The sequence below is a fragment of the Cetorhinus maximus genome, chromosome 16, assembly GCF_964194155.1.
Source record: "Cetorhinus maximus chromosome 16, sCetMax3.hap1.1, whole genome shotgun sequence".
In the NCBI taxonomy this organism is placed as follows: Eukaryota; Metazoa; Chordata; class Chondrichthyes; order Lamniformes; family Cetorhinidae; genus Cetorhinus; species Cetorhinus maximus.
The window spans coordinates 75,099,257-75,120,038 of NC_135894.1; the positions used below are offsets into that span (position 1 = coordinate 75,099,257).

Below are 20,782 nucleotides of genomic sequence, written 5' to 3' on the forward strand. Positions count from 1 at the left end.
GTGGTATTCCTATGCATCTGCTGCATTTGCCCTTCAAGCAGGTTTGGAAGGTGCTGTCGAAGGAGCCTTGATGAATTGCTACATGCGTCTTGTAGATGGTACACATTGCTGCCTCTGTACATTGATGGGAATGAATGTTTAAGGTGGTGTATGGGGTGCCAATCAAGCGGGCTGCATGGTTCTGGTTGGTGTCAAGCTTTTTGAGTGGTGTTGAAGCTGCACTCATCCAGGCAAGTGGAGAAAATTCCATCACACTCCTGATTTGTGCCTTGTAGATGTTGGACAGGCTTTGGAGAGTCAGGAGGTGACTCACTCGCTACAGAGATCCCAGCCTCTGATTTACACTTGTAGCCACAGTATTTATTTGGCTGGCCCAGTCAGTTTCTGGTCAATGGTAAGCCCCCAGAATGTTGATAATGGGGTATTCAGCGATGGTATTGCCATTGAATATCAAGGGGAGATGATTAGATTCTCTCTTGTTAGGGATGGTCATTACCTGGCACTTGTGTGGCACACTTGTTGCTTGCCACTTATCAGCCCAAGCCTGAGTGTTGCCAGGACTTGCTGCATATGGACACAGACTACTTCAGTATCTGAGAAAACATGAATGGTGTTGAACATTGTGCATTGATCAGCGAACATCCCCACTCCTGACCTTACGATGGAGGGAAGATCATTGATGGAGCAGGTGAAGATGGTTGTGCCAAGGACACTCCCTGAGGAACTCCTGCAGCAATGCCCTGGAGCTGAGATGATTCACCTCCATCTGCCACCTTCTCAAAAGCAATTAGGGATAGGCAATAAATTCTGGCCAGCGATGCACACGTCTCATGATTCCAACCAGTGGAGAGTTTTCCCCCGATTTCCATTGACATCAGTTTTGTTAGAGCTCCTTGATGCCACACTCGGTCAAATATTGCCTATATGTCAAGGCCGGCCACTCTCACCTCCCCTCTTGTGTTCAGCATTTTTGTCCATGTTTGGACCGAGGCTGTAATGAGGTCAGGAGACAAAAGGCCCTGGCGGAACCCAAACTGAGCGTCAGTGAGCAGATTATTGCTCACTTATTTAAACTGTGGGGTGGTTGAGTTAGGAGGTGTATGCTTGTAATGTTTATTTGCTCCAGTAGTATTCTTCACCACCTGGCTGTCCAGCGATTAAGCAACTTCTGTCTGAGATTTAAAAAATTATTCCAACAGGAAATATTTATGTAAGATTATGTCACTGTTTCTGATTGCTCCCAACCCTATTAACTCAGTCACAACAGAAACCGTCTCTTCTGGAATTGAGATTTGCAACCTTGTGTGCAATTTGAATCAGATAGCGTGCCATAGTTTGAACATTTAGCCTCATTGTATGATGTTTTGCAACCAATTCCCTGTCCAGTTTGAAAGGCAAATAATAGATCCTATTGCTAAAACTAAAGCTAATGGTTAAATTTGTGTAAAATGAGATCAAAATAAAAATGATGGCAAAGAATACAGTAATAATACTAATACTGTTCCAAAGGGCCCATCAAGATACTCAACACTACCTCCTCCTAAGCAGCAACCCAAATGCCCCATCCTACTTTATTGATGACTTTCCTTTCTAATCACAGTATCACAGAATCTTAATGGCACAGAGGGATGCCATTCGGCCCATCATGTCTGCACTGACTCTCCAAAGGAGCATTATGACCTAGTGCCATTGCCCTGTCTTTCCCCGTACCCTTGTACATTGTTTCTATTCAAATAATCATCTAATGTCCTCTTGAATGCTTTGATTGAGCCTGCCTCCACCACACTTCCAGGCAGTGCACTCCAGACCCGAACCACTTGTGTGAAGAAGTTTTTTCTCACGTCACACTTGCTTCTTTTGCAAATCATTTTAAATCTGTGCCATCTTGTTCTTGATCCTTTTACGAGTGGGAACAGCATCTCCCTATCTACCCTGTCCAGCCCCCTGATGATTTTGAACATCTCTATTAAATCTCCTGTCGGCCTCCTTCTCTCCAAGGAGAACAGTCCCATCCTCTCCAATCTATCCTCATAGCTACATTTCTTTATTCCGGGAATTATTCTCATGAATCTCCTCTGTACCCTGTCCAATGCCTTCACATCCTTCCTATAATATGGTGCCCAGAACTGTACACAATATTCCAGCTGAGGTCTAACTTATACAAATTCAGCATAACTTCCCTGCTCTTGTACTTTATACCCCTATTAATAAAGCCCAGGATACTATATGTTTTATTAACTGCTCCCTCCACCTGTCCTGCCATCTTCAATGATCTATGCACATATGCACCCAAGTTTTTCTGTTCCTGCACCCCCTTCAAAATATTTTATACTGCCAGTCCATGTTCTTCCTACCAAAATGCATCACCTTACACTTCTGCGCACTGAACTTTATCTGCCCACTCCACCAACTTGTCTATGTCCTCTTGAAGTTCCACACCGCCGTCCTTGCAGTTCACAACACTCCCAAGCTTCGTATCATCCACAAGCTTTGAAATTGTCCCCTGCACACCAAGGTCTGGATCAATAATATGTTTCAGGAAAAGCAAGGGTCCCAATACCGAGCCCTGGGCAACTCTACTACAAACCTTTTGCTGGGAGCTAATTTTGCCAATCAATCTCTTCCTCATCAACTCACCCTTCCCAGTACTGACCCTGTGGACTTTGCAACAGTTCTGTTATCCATCCCCTCTCTGCATCTCACTCTAGAATGTCTGTTCACTTATGAATAAAGCCCTCACCATCTATGTGCTCGATGTGAATCACATCATCATTGTGGCCTTGGCAGAAACCTGGCTGAGACATGAGAGTGCCTCCCTGCTTGATTGTAGCTTCTATCGCTTTCCCCATTCAGACCATTGTGCTGGTGGAGTGGCTTTTATTACTACCTCACAGCTTACCTGCCTGCCCATTCCTTAATAAAGCCCAGGATACTATATGTTTTATTAACTGCTCCCTCCACCTGTCCTGCCATCTTCAATGATCTATGCACATATATACCCAGGTCTTTCTGCTCCTGAACCCCCTTCAAAATTTCACACTTTATTTTATATTGTCTGTCCATGTTCTTCCTACCAAAATGCATCACCTCACACTCTACGCATTGAACTTTATCTGCCCACTCCACCAACTTATCTATGTCCTCTTGAAGTTCCACACCGTCCTCCTTGCAGTTCACAACACTCCCAAGCTTCGTATCATCCACAAGCTTTGAAAGCCCCCTGCACACCAAGGTCTGGATCAATAATATGTATCCTTCTTTTGAGCACCTGACTTTGTTCCGACCCCCTTGCCTCTCATTTGAAATCCTTGTCCTCTACTGCCTACTCAGGTACTATAAATACTTGCTCATCAAGGTACCTTCACTGCTTTTTGCTCTCAGTCTCTGCACTGTGAGACTTCTCCTCCTTGGTGATTTCAACTTCCTTCATTCTCCCTCTTCTGAGTTCACTGCCCTCTTTTCATTGCTTAATTTCTTTTGCTATTTAAACTCCCTAACCTATGATCATGGTCACCCCTTGACCTAACTATCTCATGTGGCTTCGCTACTCCCATCATGTCAATCAATGATAAGGCCATCTCTGATCTCTTCCTTTTGTCATTCATTCTCCTCCTACCTTTCCCTTCCCTTTATCCAATCCTACATGTTTTTATGTCTTCCCTGTGAAAGAAAGCATCTCTCCCAAATCGGTTACAAATGCCTACTGTCTAGCCTTTGGCCTTCCATTTACCACAATATCTCTGCAGCTACTGATCTGTTTGACCACACCCTTATATCCATTTTTTGACGCCTTTGTCCCCCATTAAAACCACCACTCTTTCTCACCCTTGCTATTTCAGTGATCACAATTCGTTTGGATAGGTGGTTAAGCGAATGGAATTTGAAGGGATATAGGTAGATCTGGGTAGAACTGGGTAGATCTGATGAGAACTATTTGTCTGCATGGATGGTAAATGTTGACATGGTTGATTGGGCCAAATGATATATATCTGTGTTTTAGTTTCATGTATTTCTACATTTCATCCAGCTATGTAATACAGCAGTTCATGATTCAAATTTTGACTGGAGGTGACTTTTACAGTCTCTCAGTTTCTGTCACAGAAGTTGTGTGCATTCTATTCTAAATCTTGTGTTGAACTTTGGGGTGAACAGAGTTTACCCTGGCCTCAAAGATATCTGCTCACGAAGACTTGGCAATCTCCATGGCATGGATTTCCCCTATCCAGATGGGAAATGACCTTCATCAATATTACTTCCACCATTTATAATTTAAGGAAACAGACCAGGCCCTGAATTTTTATGGTGAAAGTGACATTCAGAAAAAAACTAATAAAACAAAAAAATTATGCATAAACCTAATAGTGAAGATTTAGCCAGAGTGATAATGGAGTGAATCCGACAGAGGAGTGGTGGCAGGATGGCAATGTCTGGGCTGCTGTTGATTAAACAAGCCAAGATTTTCCACGGTGAACTGAATATTTCAACTCCAAGTGACTACACTTCAGGCTGGTTAGCCAAATTTAAAAGGCGTCATGGAATAAGAGAATTAAAAGTGTATGTAGCCTCAGATCATGAAACAGCTCAAAATTACATAGATAAGTTCGCCATGCTACTTGCTGATGAAAACCTTTCTGCTGAACAAATCTATAATGCCTATGAAACATTCCTATTTTAGGTTACATACCAAGGGAAACCTTAGCAACAGCTGATGAGAAGGCACCAACATCTGTATACAATGCAAAGGATAGGCTTACTCTGCTTGATTTGAACTATTGTGGCTGAGACACACAAGTGTAAGCTGATGTGTATCAGAAAAAGCCAGCATCCAAGATGTTTCAAGGGGATAAGAATATTTCCAGTTCACTTAACAAGAGAGAATGGATAACCAGGCAAATTTGTTTGGGCTGGCCTAAGATGTGCTTTATTCCTGAGGCTCACATTCATTGTGAGTCAGTTGAGTTTGATGAAAATTGTAAGATATTGTTGTTGCTTGACAATTGCTCAGCGCACCCTGATGCTGAACTTGTGAAAAACTTGTATGGCATATATTTACCCCTATATGTAACATCACCGATGCAGCCAGTTGACTTAGGAATCTTAAGTTCCATGAAACCTCAGTATAGAGACAAATTTATGAGGCGTATGCTTAGTGCTATGAACTGAGGTCTAGGGATAGGATTCCAGAAAGAATTTTCTGTGAGTGACGCCAGCTGGGCTGCTGTGCATGTGTGTAGCCAAGTGACTAACGACACCATGACTAACACTTGGTGCAACTTGCAGCCCGGCGCTATGTTTAATGGTGATGGAGATGCTAATTTTGAAGGATTTGGTGTGTCTTATGGGAAGAAAATGAGTATTGTTGAAAAAAAAGAGATTTTTTTGTTGAAGCTTTTTGTCTTGCACTCGTCGGGACAATTCACAAGAATACCAATGTAAGGGAAACAACAAATTTATACTGTGTGGGAAGACAGTGGTTGGTGAGTGGACTCTGGTAGAAGTGTTGCTGTGGAGAATGCAGCAGTTGATGGTGACTGACAGTTAACTGCCAAGCATTGTTTGAAATATAAACCAGCAGCTTAACCCTGGTAAAGGCATTGCACTGAGGAATGAATCAGTGAAATGCTGTCATTTATTTTGTTTAGTTGAAACAGGTGCAATGTGTGTACATGTTCTTTCTGTCTGCAAAGAACAGGGCCCTGTGTATTAACATATGTAGCTTTTAGTACATGCAAATGCACTACATTGTGAACTTGACTGGAAATCTTAAATTGGTTGTCAGTGCAATTCTTTGCACACTGGGGATTATTTAGCTAATGTTGTCCAATCGCAGAATCACATCTAATGTTGGACACTGTGTTTTGAGTTTTGCAAACATGGCTGGTTGGTACGGTCTGTATCTTGCCCATTGCGAACAGCGGCTAGGACATGCTGTTTGATACGATCCACCAGCCTTAGGGGTGAACGGTCTACATACTCAGCATAACACTGGCACGGAAATTCATATACCACATTACTCATTTGTATGATAAGTAGAATGTCTTTTTTATGGCAGCATCCTGTTAGTTCAACATTAGATGTGATTCTGCGATTGGACAACATTTGGATGGGGGGGTGTGGGAAAGTGAGTGAAACTAAAACCTAAGTTTTTGATCTTCATATAAGAGAAGTTTGTGGAGACACTGGGTATGGGGGTCAAGTTGAGAGGGAGACTGGGTATGGGGAGCTTGGGGAGACAAGATTGAGAGAGGAAAGCTTTATACCACTTCTCTAGAAGTGGCTATTAAAGCAGAGACTAGAATATCATTTAAAAGTGAATGAGGTAAGTATTTAAAAAGGGAATATAAAAGGGTCTGTGAGTCAATGGGGTTAACATTGTATGAACTCTTCTTATACTATAGTTTCAATTCAATCATTCAATGAAAACTCTCCTTTCATAGAATCTGAATCCAGGGAGTTATTTAGAAGTGTTGGTACAGAGCTAAGCTTTAGGACAGTGTGCTGTGTGAGAAGTGGTGGAAACACCAAGTCCACAGCTCATTTTGTGATCTCCCAGTTTAGGTGGTCTGTGCTGGTTGGTTTTGATGTGTGAAGACCGAATGTGAATGGGTTCTGACTGAGGCTCCCAGTTCTAAATTATTCGACTGTTAGACCAAACCAGACGCTAAAGAAATAGGAAATGAGATGGAGTCTATTTTAAAAATGGCAATGAATGGGCACTTTGTGCAGCGCAGGGGAATTCTGTCTGTTACTACAGGATGAATATCAGTAGGTTACAGGATTACTGCTTGTTACATATAATTTATCAGGGTGCTGCACCAATTATATATGGACCGTTGGTTATGAGAGGAGTCTGAGTGTTATCAATATTACTAGTTTTTGCAACTTTAGTGAGTTACTCTCGTTACCGGTGGAAGATCCCACCACCACTCATGTCCTGTCTGTGAATCCTTCCCATCCCTTTGGTTTCTTCTTTTACCCACCTATCATTTTCTCTCCTTCATCTGCTCTTGACTCACAGCTGTGGTGCAAAACCATGAGCAAAGATACTCAACCATAGGTGACCCATCTTTTATAATGTAAATGCAGTGATATTTGTAGACATCATGTGGTCAAATCACAAAGAATACCACCAATCAGAGTTGGCAACCCTACCCGGTGCACTGCTTGATTTATCTCAATAGCCTAACACCGTGTGCTACCAGTCAATATTCTGCCATCGGGGCGCTAATGGATAATACTTTGTTTTCTCTAATTTTATGACCTTATCCAAAATATACATTTTTTAGAGGAACACAAACATATAAAAACACTGACTACAAATTTAAAAATTACTTCACTGTCTGTAAAGTGTTTTGGGACTGAAGTCATAAAAGATACTGTATAAATGCAATTGATTTTTCGATAAAGATAGATTCTATGAATTTGTGTTTCTGGCAAGCATGTCAGAAATTTGGGTGGAGTAATCAATGGATCCAACAAGATTTTCAGTCCATTTGTGTCAAAACAAAATTATAGATTGGTTGGAATAATCACACCAAAATACTTTTTGTATGATTCATATGATGTGATAAACAAAGGATATCTAAACTACTTGTTGTTAGATGGAAGGTATTTTCATTTAAGGCTAGTTAATTAGTTCATGAATACGGCTGGTATTCTCCATTTAGTCGACAGTCAATGTTGTCCTTGCTGGAACGTTCATTGCCAGATAGTCACTGTAAAGTTACTAAAAATATTGGACAGACTTATTTTCACAGAAAATGGATGGACGCTTAAGATGTGATCCTAAAATGGTAAAAATCAAGCAATACCATTTAATAAAAACATATCTTTAGTTGCTTGAATTAGTTCCATCAATTGGGAAATAAGTGTTTGGGGGGGGATTTTTAACCTGCCAGATTAGGCGGGTGTCAGTGCATGAAGGGGGTTAAAACATCAAAGCTCTGAACATGCAGACCATTGCATTTAACTGGAGCCTGTTGTCAACCGGTGGAAGACCTCATGATATAGAGTCTGTTATTAATATATGTTAAAAACCAATTGGCTGCATCTTGAGCTATGGATTCTGGCTTTAGCTGCCAGCACATGGGCTTTCTGGGCTTCCTGGAATCGACCAGGTTGAACAAGGAGAGTGGACAGTGGAGATTGATGGGGCTGAACAATTTTCAGGTTAGAAAACCTTTACATATAGAGATTTGATAGCAGCTTCTTTGCACAGATGAAAGGCTTTTGCTCACAGGACTTGTTTGAAGTGTGCTTTCACTACTTTGGAAATGATTTCCAAAACTTTGGAGGTCATTTCCGTTACATTGGAATTCTTTTTTGCCTTTGTTCTGCACTTGCGGTCAGCCTTCTCAACAGCATGGGAGCCGCTTTGCAGCTCCACCTTGTGCCTCCGATGAGAAGCAGCAGCAGCAAAAGCGGAAGCAGTCTCCTCCACCTGCCTCTCCAGAGAATAGAGGGGATAGGTGCACCGCTTCAGCCTGTAGGAGGCAATACCCCAAACATACGGTATACAGGCAAATGATTAGCTTTCTGGACACCACAAACAATGCCGCAAGTGGCTCAAAGGACAAAAAAAACTGGAGCTAACACAATAATGTTGCCGAGGTGGAGGAGTTTCTGGGGAATGTGAGGCTGCAGTAGCAGACAAATGGTGGTCTTGCGTCTAAAAAGGCAGGTGACAACTTGTTCTTCGTTGACACAGGAGACGAAAGGCAACATCTGCCCCATAGTAAAGGAAAATCGAAGCCGCTGTGATTTGACCTACAATGTAACTCCACATTCAGGTGCCTGTAGCTGAAATCTTCTGGGTTTTGAAGCATTTGAGGGCCTCTCCAAAGACAGTTCCAGTGACACCTGAGCAAGGACAGAGCCTGTCAGCAAGACAGAAGGCAGCATTTGGACCTCTGACTGAGATGAAGTTTGGGAGAGTGTCAGGGCAAGAAAGATTGGGAGCACTTTGAGTCGAGTTCCAATTTCCCTCTCGTGGCCCACCCACAGTTCCCTGCTAGCCAAGACTGGAGAGCTTTTTGCAGCACTTCAGCGAGGTGCTGAAAGGCCAAGGTGAGGCTTTCCTCCATCCAACTAAGTCTGGCAGACTCTGTAGGGCATTGGTCAGGGTCAGCATGCACTCATCTGCCTGCTGTACAGGTGGCCATTCTTTCCAGGAGGTGGATGTTAGCTCAAAGGTCTGAGATATCATGCCACTCATGGTGGAGACGGACTCCCCCAGTCTCTCGCCAATTTGTGCAGTGCCTCTAGAAATGCTGACAGAATATTACACATTTTCTATTGCTGCTTTAGACTCTTCATCGATGACCTCGACATTCAGCAACTATATCCAGCTGAGCAGAGGTAAAGGGTCCTGTATGTTTCCAGTAAATGCTGCTGGCCACTTGTGATGTGTGGCTCACCATGTGACAATCCAGCTACCTTTTTTGGAGACCCCCCTGAGATGTGTACCTGAGCTGACGGAGGTTGTACGTGAGTCACGTGACATTGCTCCCTCAGAGTGCTCGACCTTCCTGAAGAATCTTTGTCCTCATCCATCATCAAATACTGAGGGACACATGCATGATGTGTGGGAGCCATGAATTAGAATTGACAAGGTGAGTGGGTCCTCAGTCAATGGGCACATCATTTTGTTTATATTGCCTGCTGACATTATCAGCATGAATGAGTGTTGTGTGCTGTATGGCTGTATGATATTTAATTCTGTCACCAGGTAGCTGGGAGACCCCCATCTCCCCATTGCTAATGGCCTGAAACGTTGCCTATTTCCTAATTACGGTAACTAAATAAATGTAGGCATAATATTTACAATGATTGGTGAACAGATGATTAATATGTAAGGAGTAGTTGAGCAACCTTCCCAAAATGGGCAACAAATATTGAAAATAGCCATTAATTACAGGAATTGGTGCTTACACATTTTAAAAACAAACTATGCTATTAAGATGTTTTGTACACACTTTCGACATTTTCTATAAGAGAGCCAGTTCCTCGAGAACTGCATAGTTACATTCACCAATTGTAACAAAGAAGAAACATCTGAAAGAATTTAATGGCTCAATTTTAATGTGTGTGCTTTGGAGTGGTGCTTTTCCAGGTGAACCATCAAACAAATTCCCCTGCTCTGCCCCAACGCTGCCTTTGAAGCATAGCCTGAGAATATGTTATATTTCAGCAGTTTGAATTTTTCATGCACACCAGTAATCTTTTATGTCTAGCCTGAGTGAGACTGCCAATTTTTGCTAAATAACACTGAGTTAAGAGCATTGCACGCCTACTGGGAACTAGTACAATCATTCCAGACATTTTGTGAAGATTCTTACAGCTGGCTTAAAGAGGAGACTTCAGTCTAGTCTGAATTTTGCTGCAGGTCAGAGGGGTGAGAGAAAGGTACACATGTGTCACCTGTTGTTTAGATACTTTCACTTGTTTAAATGTATTTATATCCAACGTGTAGAATGAAGATATTCTGATATGAGCTGTGGTGAAGTGTGAAACTAGAAAGAAATTATATTCAATTTAACGCAATGACCTGAAATGTGTATTGTGTGTGAATGTAGACTCATAGACATAGGAGGCCATTCGCCCCATCGTGTCCGCGCCAGTCAACAAAGATCTGACTACACTAATCCCATTTTCCAGCGCTTGGCCCATAGCCCTGGAGGCTATGGCAACACAAGTGAATATCTAAATACTTCTTAAATGTTAAGAGAGTTTCTGACTCAACCACCCTTTCAGGCAGTGAGTTCCAGACTCCCACCACCCTCTGGGTGAAAAAAAATTCTCCTCATCTCCCCCTTTAACCTTCTATCTCTTACCTTAAATCTTTGCCCCCTGGTTATTGACCCCTCTACTAATGGAAAAAGTGCCTTCCTATCCACCCTATTTATGCCCCTCAATTTTATACACCTCCATCAGGTCCCCTTTCAACCTTGTTGCTCCAAGGAAAACAACCCCAGCCTATCCAATCTTTCCTCATAGCTCAGACCCTTCAGTCCAGGCAGCATCCTGGTAAATCTTCCCTGCACCCTCTCCAGTGCAATCACATCCTTCTTATAATGTGGCGACCAGAACTGCACGCAGTACTCCAGTAGTGGCCTAACCAGTTCCAGCATAACCTCCCTGCTCTTGCCTTTATTAGCCGAAGCATAGAATACAAGTATCCCATATACCTTCTTAACCACCTTATCTACCTGGCCTGCTACCTTCAGGGATCTGTGGATATGCACACCAAGGTCCCTCTGATCTTAATTTTATTTCTTATCCACTTATTTTTATTTCTATTTGAATTCATTTTTATTCATTGTTTTATCCCCACCTTTTATCCTATTTTCAATAGTTTTTCCCACCACCATCCCCTCCACCCATGCCACCCCCACAAGGGACATCTGTCACTTGTTCATGTTGTTCTTTCCAGAGTGCTTACCCTTGTCCTGCCGTTATCACATTGTGCTCTCTGACCTTAATGCCACCATCAGCACCTCCTTTAGCCAGTATCACTATCGTTAACACCCCTTCGTCCTTTTGCCCACGACATGTCTGGCAATCTCTCCTTTGCCTCCATCTATCACTGGCCGTCTATCCAGCTTCACCTGCTCCACCCCCCCCTTAAACAGAATAGATTTCATTACATTTTTACTTCTCTTTAGCTCTGAAGAAGAGTCATAAGGACTCGAAACGTTAACTCTGTTTTTTTAACTCCACAGATGCTGTTAGACCTGCTGAATTTTTCCAGCATTTTCTGTTTTTGTTCCCTCTGATCTTTAGCACCGTCCAGGGTCCTACCATTCATAGTGTAATCCCTTGCCTTGTTAGCCCTCCCCATTTCCTAGGTTGATGTTTTTAAATCAGACATTTAAGTTAACTGGCCAAACTTTTTATTGTTGTTTGTGAGAAATTCCTGTGTGAAAAATGTGGTAACTGTATTTCAGTGGTTAGAGCACGTACCTAAAGAAAAATGTGATACTGAGCTGTGTAAATCAAAAGCAAATGAAAGGTCAATGACCTGAAACATTAAAATAAAAGCAAAACACTACGGATGCTGAAAATCTGAAATTACAAAAAAATTGTGAGGCATTACCTCACATTTTTCCGGGTTGAATTCCATTTGCCACTGCTCTACTCACCTGACCAGTGCATTGATATCCTGTTGCAGTTACTGCTATCCTCCTCACTATTTACTACCCCACCAATTTTTGTGTCATCCGCTAACTTCTTGATCATTTATGTACACCACAAACAGCAAGGACCCCAGCACTGAGCACTGCGGAACCCCACTGGAAACAGACTTCCAGTCACAGAAATATCCCTCTACCATCACCCTCTGCTTCTTGCCTCTCAGCCAATTTTGGATCCAAGGTGCCACTTTGCCTTGGATCCCATGAGCTCTTACTTTCTTGACCAGTCTGCCATGAGGGACCTTATCAAAAGCCTTGCTAAAGTCCATGTAGACCACATCAAATGCATTACCCTCATCAACACAACTGGTTACCTCCTCAAAAAATTCAATCAAATTTGTCAAACACAACCTTCCCTTAACAAGTCCATGCTGACTATCCCCGATTAATCCGTGTCTCTCCAAGTGCAGATATATTCTGTCCCTCAGAATTCTTTCTAGTAACTTTCCCACCACCGAGGTTAGACTGACTGGCCTGTAATTTCCTGGTCTATCCCTTCCTCCCTTTTTTAATAATGGGACAACATTAGCAATGCTCCAGTCCTCTAGCACCTCACCTATGGCCAGATAGGATTTGAAGATTACTGCCAGGACCCCTGATATCTCTTCCTTTGCCTCCCTCAGCACCCTGGGATACATCTCATCCGGGCCTGCGGATTTATCCACTTTTACGGCCGCTATGTAGCTATTTAGCAATGTGTTGCTAAATCTTGTAACATCACTAATCCAAATCTTAAAACATTGGGGATGTATTTCCATGGAACTTCTCCTTTGATGGAAACCCTGCTTACCTGAATAAATGGGGTTTCCACTGAACTTCTGCCAAAATTATGGATACATAGCCCTGAGGAAAGTCTTGATGATAGACACTTAGCTTGAATTTAAAAGTCAACTTTCTGAATACGTGGAGTCCTGCCTACTGGGAGCGTTTTTTAAGAACATCATGGGTGTGCTTTCCATAATTTTACATCTGTGCAGGAATGTGCATTTGGAAAATCGGACCCTCTGTTTTCACACAAAAAATGTTTTAATAAGACTAGTGCTTCCCAAATGTTTTCCATTTTAATGTCTCAGACTTTATGAGACCCCGGAGTGAATATTTAGGTGGTTTGACCACCTAAGGGGTGGGGGAAACTTCAGTTGTTGAGTGGGGGGAGGACTTGAGCATGCCCCACCTCCCCCCCCCCCCCCCAACCTCAAATCTCCCTTGTGACAAAAGTTGATGAAACAGCAGGGTTTTTCCAAATGAGAAAACAAACACATGCCTATTCACTGTCCTTTTGCAGCAGAGGCAACCAGTCCACAGTCCACACCCACCAACAAAAAAAAAGTGAGGATTTAAAGGGGTCTAGCAATTCTCAGAAATCAATCCAAGTTTCACAGCAGCCATTAATGCCCCCAAGATCCCATCGCGTGACCCCAGTGGGGGTCCTGACCCACAGTTTGGGAAACCCTGAATTAGACTGTATCCCTTTTATTCATCTTATAAAGAGTGGTTCAGTTGAAATAAATAGGCGTAATATTTTGATTTTAACTAATGCATGGGATGTCCAAACCAAAACATTACAACTTGGCTCCTGTAACCCATAGTTAAGCCACTGATAATTGTCAGGCAATTCCAGTGCCACAATGGCTCCATCTGATGCACAGTCAACAGAACAGATGGAATCTCAGAGCTGAAGCTGGTTCCCCAAAAGGGGGAGCCATGGCTGGTTGGTCTGAAGATGTGCGACACAGTATCCTTTTCAACTACTCCTGAAGTGCTGGGTTTCTGCAGATGGCAGTTTACCTCTACCATTCGAAATTGACATGGTAGGACCCACAAGCAGCTAACAGTGTCAGCTACATTAAAAAGTTGGCCAAAAGGTCATCGACTTAAAACGATAATTCTGGGTGGAATTTAATGCCCTCCTGCCCTGATGCCAACTGAGGCCCTGAAGTGGACAATTAATGTCCACTGGGATGGGTGGGGGGAAATCCCTCGATCAATGGCACTCTGTACTTGATCAAGGGACTGGGCAAAGGTAAGTGGGGCTGCCCAGTGAGAGCCACCCACCCTGCGACGCCCATCCCTCTCCCTCACCTTGGAGGGGGACCGTTGCTGATTCGCAGCCTCTGGTGTATTGCCGGCAGCTACCACTGCTCTTGCTGGGGTTGCCTGCAGTGGACAGCTGCTGGCCTCCGATTGGTGGGGCAGGATTTCTGTCCCGGGGTCCTTGACCCAGGGTTGGTCTGCTGCTGGCCCCTTAAGTGCCTGATTGGCATTTAATATGGTGGGCCTTACCCCAAGGAGGTGATGTGGGGCTCTCCCCGACTCTCCATCTGGTGGTGAGAGCCCCATTGCTTGCCTCTTTTCTCCACAGATGCTGCCAGACCTGCCGAGTATTTCTAGCATTTTAGGTTTTATTAAGAAACGCAAGTCAAAATAACAGATTGTTTGTTTGTTTGTTTGTTTATTTGGTCATTGTCTGGATTTCAAATAAATTAAGCAGTGGTGAATTTTATTATTGCACATTGGTGGTGATGAGAGATTTGGTGCCATAGCAGGCAAGTACTCCTCCAGCCACTAGAGGGCACAGACTTTTTATTCTGCAAAAGAAATGCCCTTCAACCTTTCAGATCAAAAACCCACCAGAAGCAGCTTGGTGGAGCCTAAGTTGGATGCTGTAAAGTATATACTTTTTCTTTTTTAAAAAAAAAGCCCTATTATCGTAAATGATGTTAGGTGCAAAACTCTCAACCAAAATGCCTGAACTCTCTTCTGCCTCAAATGTGATACTAACTCTGCAAGGGCAAAAGATTGCAATATTTCACTGTAAGTATTTCCTAATGTTTTACAACATATCATTATCTCCCCTATTGACAAAGTTTGCTGCCCCCAGCTTTTGTTCCCTCTCCCTGTCTTCCACCCTCTTCCACTGTCCCTATCCTCCATCCTCTTTCTCCCCAATTCACCTCCTTGTCCACTTCTCTGGCCCTCTTCTCATTTCACCCATTTAGGTCCACTTATCCCAAGCCCCAAATCCCTACGTGATCTCAGTATTTTGTTGGTCTCAACCTCCTATCTGCAATGTCATTGGATGATTGGCCAGTAATGTGTTTAAAAATAGTTTTTTCCATTTTGCACCCAATGCAGCTCTGAAGTCAGGGGTGCAAAAATTAAGTTAATTGCTCCTAACTAATGTTTAAGCACTGTGGAACTCTGAGATGAACATTGGATGATTAATTCTTTTTATTTATTTGTTCACAGGATATGGGTGTTGCTGGCTCGAGCAGCATTTGTTTCCTATCTATAATTGCCCTTGAGAAGGTGATGGTGAGCCAGCTTCTAGAACCCTTGCAGTCCATACGCTGTAGGTACATTCACAGTGCTATTAGGAAGGGAGTTCCAAGATTTTGACTCAGCTGGAACGGCGATATAGTTCTCGTCAGGAGGTTGTGTGGATTGGAGCGGAACTTGCAGGTTGTGGTGTTTCCCATGCATCTTGTTCTTCTGGGTAGTAGAAGCAGTTCGAGAAGGCAGCTCACTACCTACTTCTCAAGGGCATCTACGGATGGGCAATAAATGCTGGCCCAGCCATGGAAGCCCGCATCACATGAATGAATAAAAAAAATCTGCCCTTTTGTTAATCAACCCTTCCTTCCTCTCCCTGTACCTGTATCTGCTTAAAACCTGTTATACCTCCTGACTTTTGCCACTTCTGATAAAAGATCATCGACAGGTATCTGTCAGGTATCTATCTCAGGAAAAGATCATTCACAGTGACAGAAGAAAGAGAATGGAATATCCTCAACTTCAAAAGGAGATCAGAACAAGATCAGTGGTCAAGGCACCTCAGAGACTAACCTGAGAAGTCTGAGACTTTGCGCGGGGAGATGTCGGAGGATGTAAATACAATACGGATAAAGACTTGGGGGAGATATAGAGTAATGAGTTAACGTCAGAAGCATACATGATGCTGATGTAATAATGTCAGATCACATGATTAACAGAGATCTGGAAGGAGGGGTTCCAACCTCGTGTAGAGGCCCCAATATGTACATAGTGGCTGTAAATAAAGAATAATGGTTTTAAGGAACTATAAGTCTCAAGTAGCTTACTTTGGGAGAATAGACAAGCCCCAAAGAACCTGGAATTGACCCTCACCACACAACAAAACAGTTACCTCCTCAAAGAAGTCAAGGAGGTCACATCTCAAATGAATGTGAAGTGCCTCACATAATATAACCAAATTACGCATTTCCATGCACTCCAATAGTATCAATGATTTCACAACCCTCTTGGGGTGATGAGAGTCGCACCTGTAGTCCATCAAAAATGCTAACTAACCCTGCAATGGTCCAAAAACGGACACATGAACATGAATTAATATTCTTATACAGAGTAGCCATTAAACATCCACTAGAAAATAATTCTTAAAAAAGCACGGGAGTTGGGGTAGGCGAGCACAAGGGACGAAAAACACACGATATTTATACTGTTCAACACAAGAATGACCCTTGAGTAAACCTGCCAAGTTGAGTGGCATCTTTCAGAGGTAGATTTCAGAACGTTTGTCGGTCTCCCCCCCAACCAAAGAAAGGAAGCTGCTGGCGAAGGAAGCTTGATGAGTTTCTGCATTTATCTTGTAGGTGGTACACATTGGTGCTACTGTGCATTGGTGGTAGAGGGAGTAAAGGTTTAAGGTGGTGGTTTAAAGTGGTGGATGGGGTGCCAATCCAGTGGATTTCTTTGTCCTGGATGGTGTTAAGCTTCTTGAGTGTTGTTGGAGCTGCACTCATCCAGAAAATGGAGAGTATTCAGTCAGACTCCTGGCTTGTGCCTTGTAGATGGTGGACAGGATTTGGGGGGTCAGGAGGTGACTTGTTTGCTGCAGAATCCCCAGCCTCTGACCTGCTCTTGTAGCCATAGTATTTATATGGCTAGTCCAGTTCAGTTTCTGGCCAATGGTAACCCCCCAGATGCTGATAGTTGGGGATGAAGCGAAGGTAATGCCATTGAATGTCAAGGGAAGAGGATTAGATATTCTCTCATTGGAGATGGTCATTGTCTGGCACTTGTGTGGTACGAATATTACTTGCCACTTATCAGCTCAAGCCAGATGTTGTCCAGACCTTGCTGCATCTGGACAAAGACTGTTTCAGTATTTCAAGAGTCGCGAATGCTACTGATCATTGTACAATCATCAGCGAACATCCCCACTTCTGACCTTATGGCTGGGATTTTCTGGTCCCGCCATGGTGGGACCCGCTGCTGGGGATGTGGCTTGCCAGCCAAAAGTCCATTGATTTTCAGCGGGACCAGAAGACCCTTTTGGCAGGCGAGGCTGGAAAGTCCCAGCCTGTGATAGAGGGAAGGTCATTGGTGAAGCAGCCGAAGATGGTTAGGCCTAGGGCGCTACCCTGAGGAACTTCTGCAGCGATGTCCTGGGACTGAGGTGATTGACCTCCAACAACCACCATCATTTTCCTTTGTGGTAGTATGATTTCAACAAGTGGGAGCCTTTCCCCTGATTCCCATTGACTTCAGTTATGCTAGGGATCCTTGATGCCACAGTTGGTCTAGAGCAGTCATCCTCACCTCACCTCTGGAGTTCAGTTCTTTTGTCCATGTTTGGACCAAAGCTGTAATGAGGTCAGGAGCTGAGTGGCCCTGGCAGAAGCCAAACTAAGTGTTAGTGAGAAGGTTATTGCTGAGTAAGTACCACTTAATAGCATTGTCGACAACACGTTCCATCACTTTGATGATTGAGAGTTGACTGATGGAGCGGTAATTGGCCAGATTGGATTTGTCCTGCTTTTTGTTGACAGGACATACCTGGTCAATTTTCCACATTGTCAGGTTAATGCCAGTGTTGTAGTGTTCTGGAACAGCTTGGCTAGGGGCACAGCTATTTGTGGAGCACAAGAAGGACGAGAGCAGCAGACACATGGGAATGCCACCACCTGGAAGTTCCCCCACCAAGCCACTCACCTTCCTGACTTGGAAATATATCGCCGTTCCTTCACTGTCACTGGGTCAAAATCCTGGAACTCCCTTCCTAACAGCACTGTGGGTGTACCTACACCACATGGGCTGCAGCGGTTCAAGAAGGCAGCTCACCACCGCCTTCTCAAGGGCAACTAGGGATGAGTAATAATTGCTGGCCGAGTCAGCAACACCCACATCCCATGAATTAATAAAAAACAAGTCCTTGGTACCACTGCCAGAATGTTGTCGGGCTTTGCAGTATCCATTGCCTTCAACCATTTCTTGAGGTCACGTGGAGTGAATGAAATTGGCTGAAGACTGGCATCTGTGATGCTGGGGACCTCAGGAGGAGGAAGAGATGGACCATCCACTCGACATTTCTGGCTGAAGATGGTTGCAAATGCTCCAGCCTTCTCTTTTGCGCTGATGTGCTGGGCCCTCCTATCGTTGAGGATGGGAACATTTGCGGAGCTGCCTCCTCTGGATCGTTGTTTAATTGTCAACCACCATTCACGACTGGATGTAGCAGGACTGCAGCGCTTTGATCTGATCCATTGGTTGTGGGATCGCTTAGCTCTGTTTATTGCATACTGTGTCAGCTAGGTAGGTACAATAATTCTAATAGAAGGGATAGCTATTTATCAAGTGAAAAGTAACATCCCAAATGATAGCAAATGTTTTACTTTTAGAGCTGGCAGATACTGGGATAATAGTTTCAAGTATGTTTTCTTTGCAAGCCTATGTAGAGGCGCATTTTTTGTTCATAACAGTTATCTACTCTGCCCTTCATTGGATACAGATAATGTATTAAGAATGTATTTATAATTGTGCAAGTCACACTGTTTAATGAGTTAATCTAATCTCAAGTTTGCAAAATGATATTGTGCCTATGTTTAGGTATACACATTCTGCATCAAAGCTGTATAACTGGTTATCTTGACCTTCACTGTTTAACACCGTAGGAACCAGCATAACTAAAGGATTAATTCCAGATGACTATTCACACGCAGTGCACTGGAGGAAGTATTGAAATTTTAAGAGTAAACTTTATGCCAGGAACCAGACCCTCCACCGTATGTGTTGCTGATGAGCAGAGCAAGAGTGAGTTGTGTTTTGTAAAAGTCTTGGTAATAAAAAGGGATGTGGGTTATTCAATGGAGTGATAGATTTTTGTAATGGATCCAAGGAAATGAGCCTTTCTTAGCGATTGGGAGTGGGAAGCAAACCAATGAGGTTGGACGTAAGAAAACAGACTGCTGCCGTCAAGTAAATGTGTTGGTTGCGGACAGTCGGATGAAGGAGCAGCCTGCTGTTTGCTTGTGGGACTTGGACAAAGCACCCTTAGTCCACAAGAAAGCAATGGTGCCAAGCTTTTTTAAAAATCTTGCCCTGGACTTTTGTATCGTAATGTGACCCTTGCCTGCCTATAAAAATGGTACACGGTGCAAAATGGGCATGGAAACAATAGGTAGAATTTAACCAAGGACTAAGTTTGAAGATGGATGCAAGTGACTGTTATATCTATGTTTGTTATCATAGATATAAAAAAAAACCTGACAAATTGGGAAAGCCTTTTCCCTACTTGCGTTTCTGCTAAAATTCAAAGTTCAGATTTGGGTGTTCTGAATACCTGAACTCTGTAATAACTGCAGTTGAATTTAGCTCCTTTGTAACGTGCATGCTAACAGAAATTTACATTTTGTGTTTTTATTGAGTCCAGACGAGGTGACAGATGCCCAACACAAATATGGCCATTTGGGCTGTCAGTAAATGAGCAATGGGAATAATTTAACCTGCATCTTTCCACTGGTGATGACGCTTATGTAGTTTCTGATAATTAGCTGTTGATTTAACACAGAACAATAAAACTGAAATTGAGTTTAGTTTGATCCTGTACCAGACTAGTCATGAATTATACTGTCAAGCTGTTGCTCTTCATAAAAGAATGGTTCTTGCTCAAGTGCTTCTGACTAATAAGTTATTTTGAGACCCAAATTGGAAACAATCCATTTCTCCCCTGCAGAGAAATTCAGTCAAACGTATAACCCTTAGCTATCATAAAACACTTCACTACAGAATAGGTCCTGGGTTCAGGCTAACTGAAGAATGCCATACTTAAATAGGAGGGGAATGTTATGAGGAATGCTTTGTGTAAAAGAAAATAATAAGGTAACCATTGACATTCTTTGCCATGAGGATATTGACAGCAGTTCCTTTATTTTGGAGACTATAATCTTTGGAGGAGGAGTGGGCTAAGTAACACCTGTAATGTACTCCCCACCACAATACTGCCAAATTCCAAGACTTCCAATTCAGTGTTGTCAAACAAAGGGTTGCTCTCCTACTTCTAAAGCCCAAAGCTATCTGCATATACTGTAAAACTGTAGGATCCTGTCCCCAATTCAGCCAAATCTCAGAATCCTCGCTTCAGTGCTGCCAGAATCTAAGCCCTCCGCTGCAGTAAACACCAGGACCACAACCTAATGCTGTAAATCTCATTACCACCCTCTTGGTGCAACCAAAGACCATGAGACCCTCTCTTGCATCCCCCAATCCCAACTGCTCACCATCTTGCTGTCTAACCTGCACTTTTTATTTTAATAAGTTAATATAAGAATTGA

The 20,782-nt window shown here is 43.1% G+C and overlaps 1 protein-coding gene across 9 annotated transcripts in view; it reads left to right on the plus strand.

Moving 5' to 3' along the window:
* The window catches only part of LOC144691723 (type 2 lactosamine alpha-2,3-sialyltransferase-like), a 127,758-nt gene that overhangs the window by 47,486 nt on the left and 59,490 nt on the right, over window positions 1-20,782 (plus strand). For 2 of the 9 annotated variants that reach the window (XM_078560111.1, XM_078560112.1), the window contains exon 1: window positions 19,139-19,262. The exons of 6 other annotated variants lie outside the window; for them this stretch is intronic. In XM_078560111.1, the coding sequence (XP_078416237.1) occupies window positions 19,154-19,262 (109 nt within the window). In that variant the 5' untranslated portion in view covers window positions 19,139-19,153. Of the gene's footprint in view, window positions 1-19,136; window positions 19,263-20,782 lie in introns of those variants that run through there. One more of the 9 variants, XM_078560118.1, reaches the window with a different exon arrangement.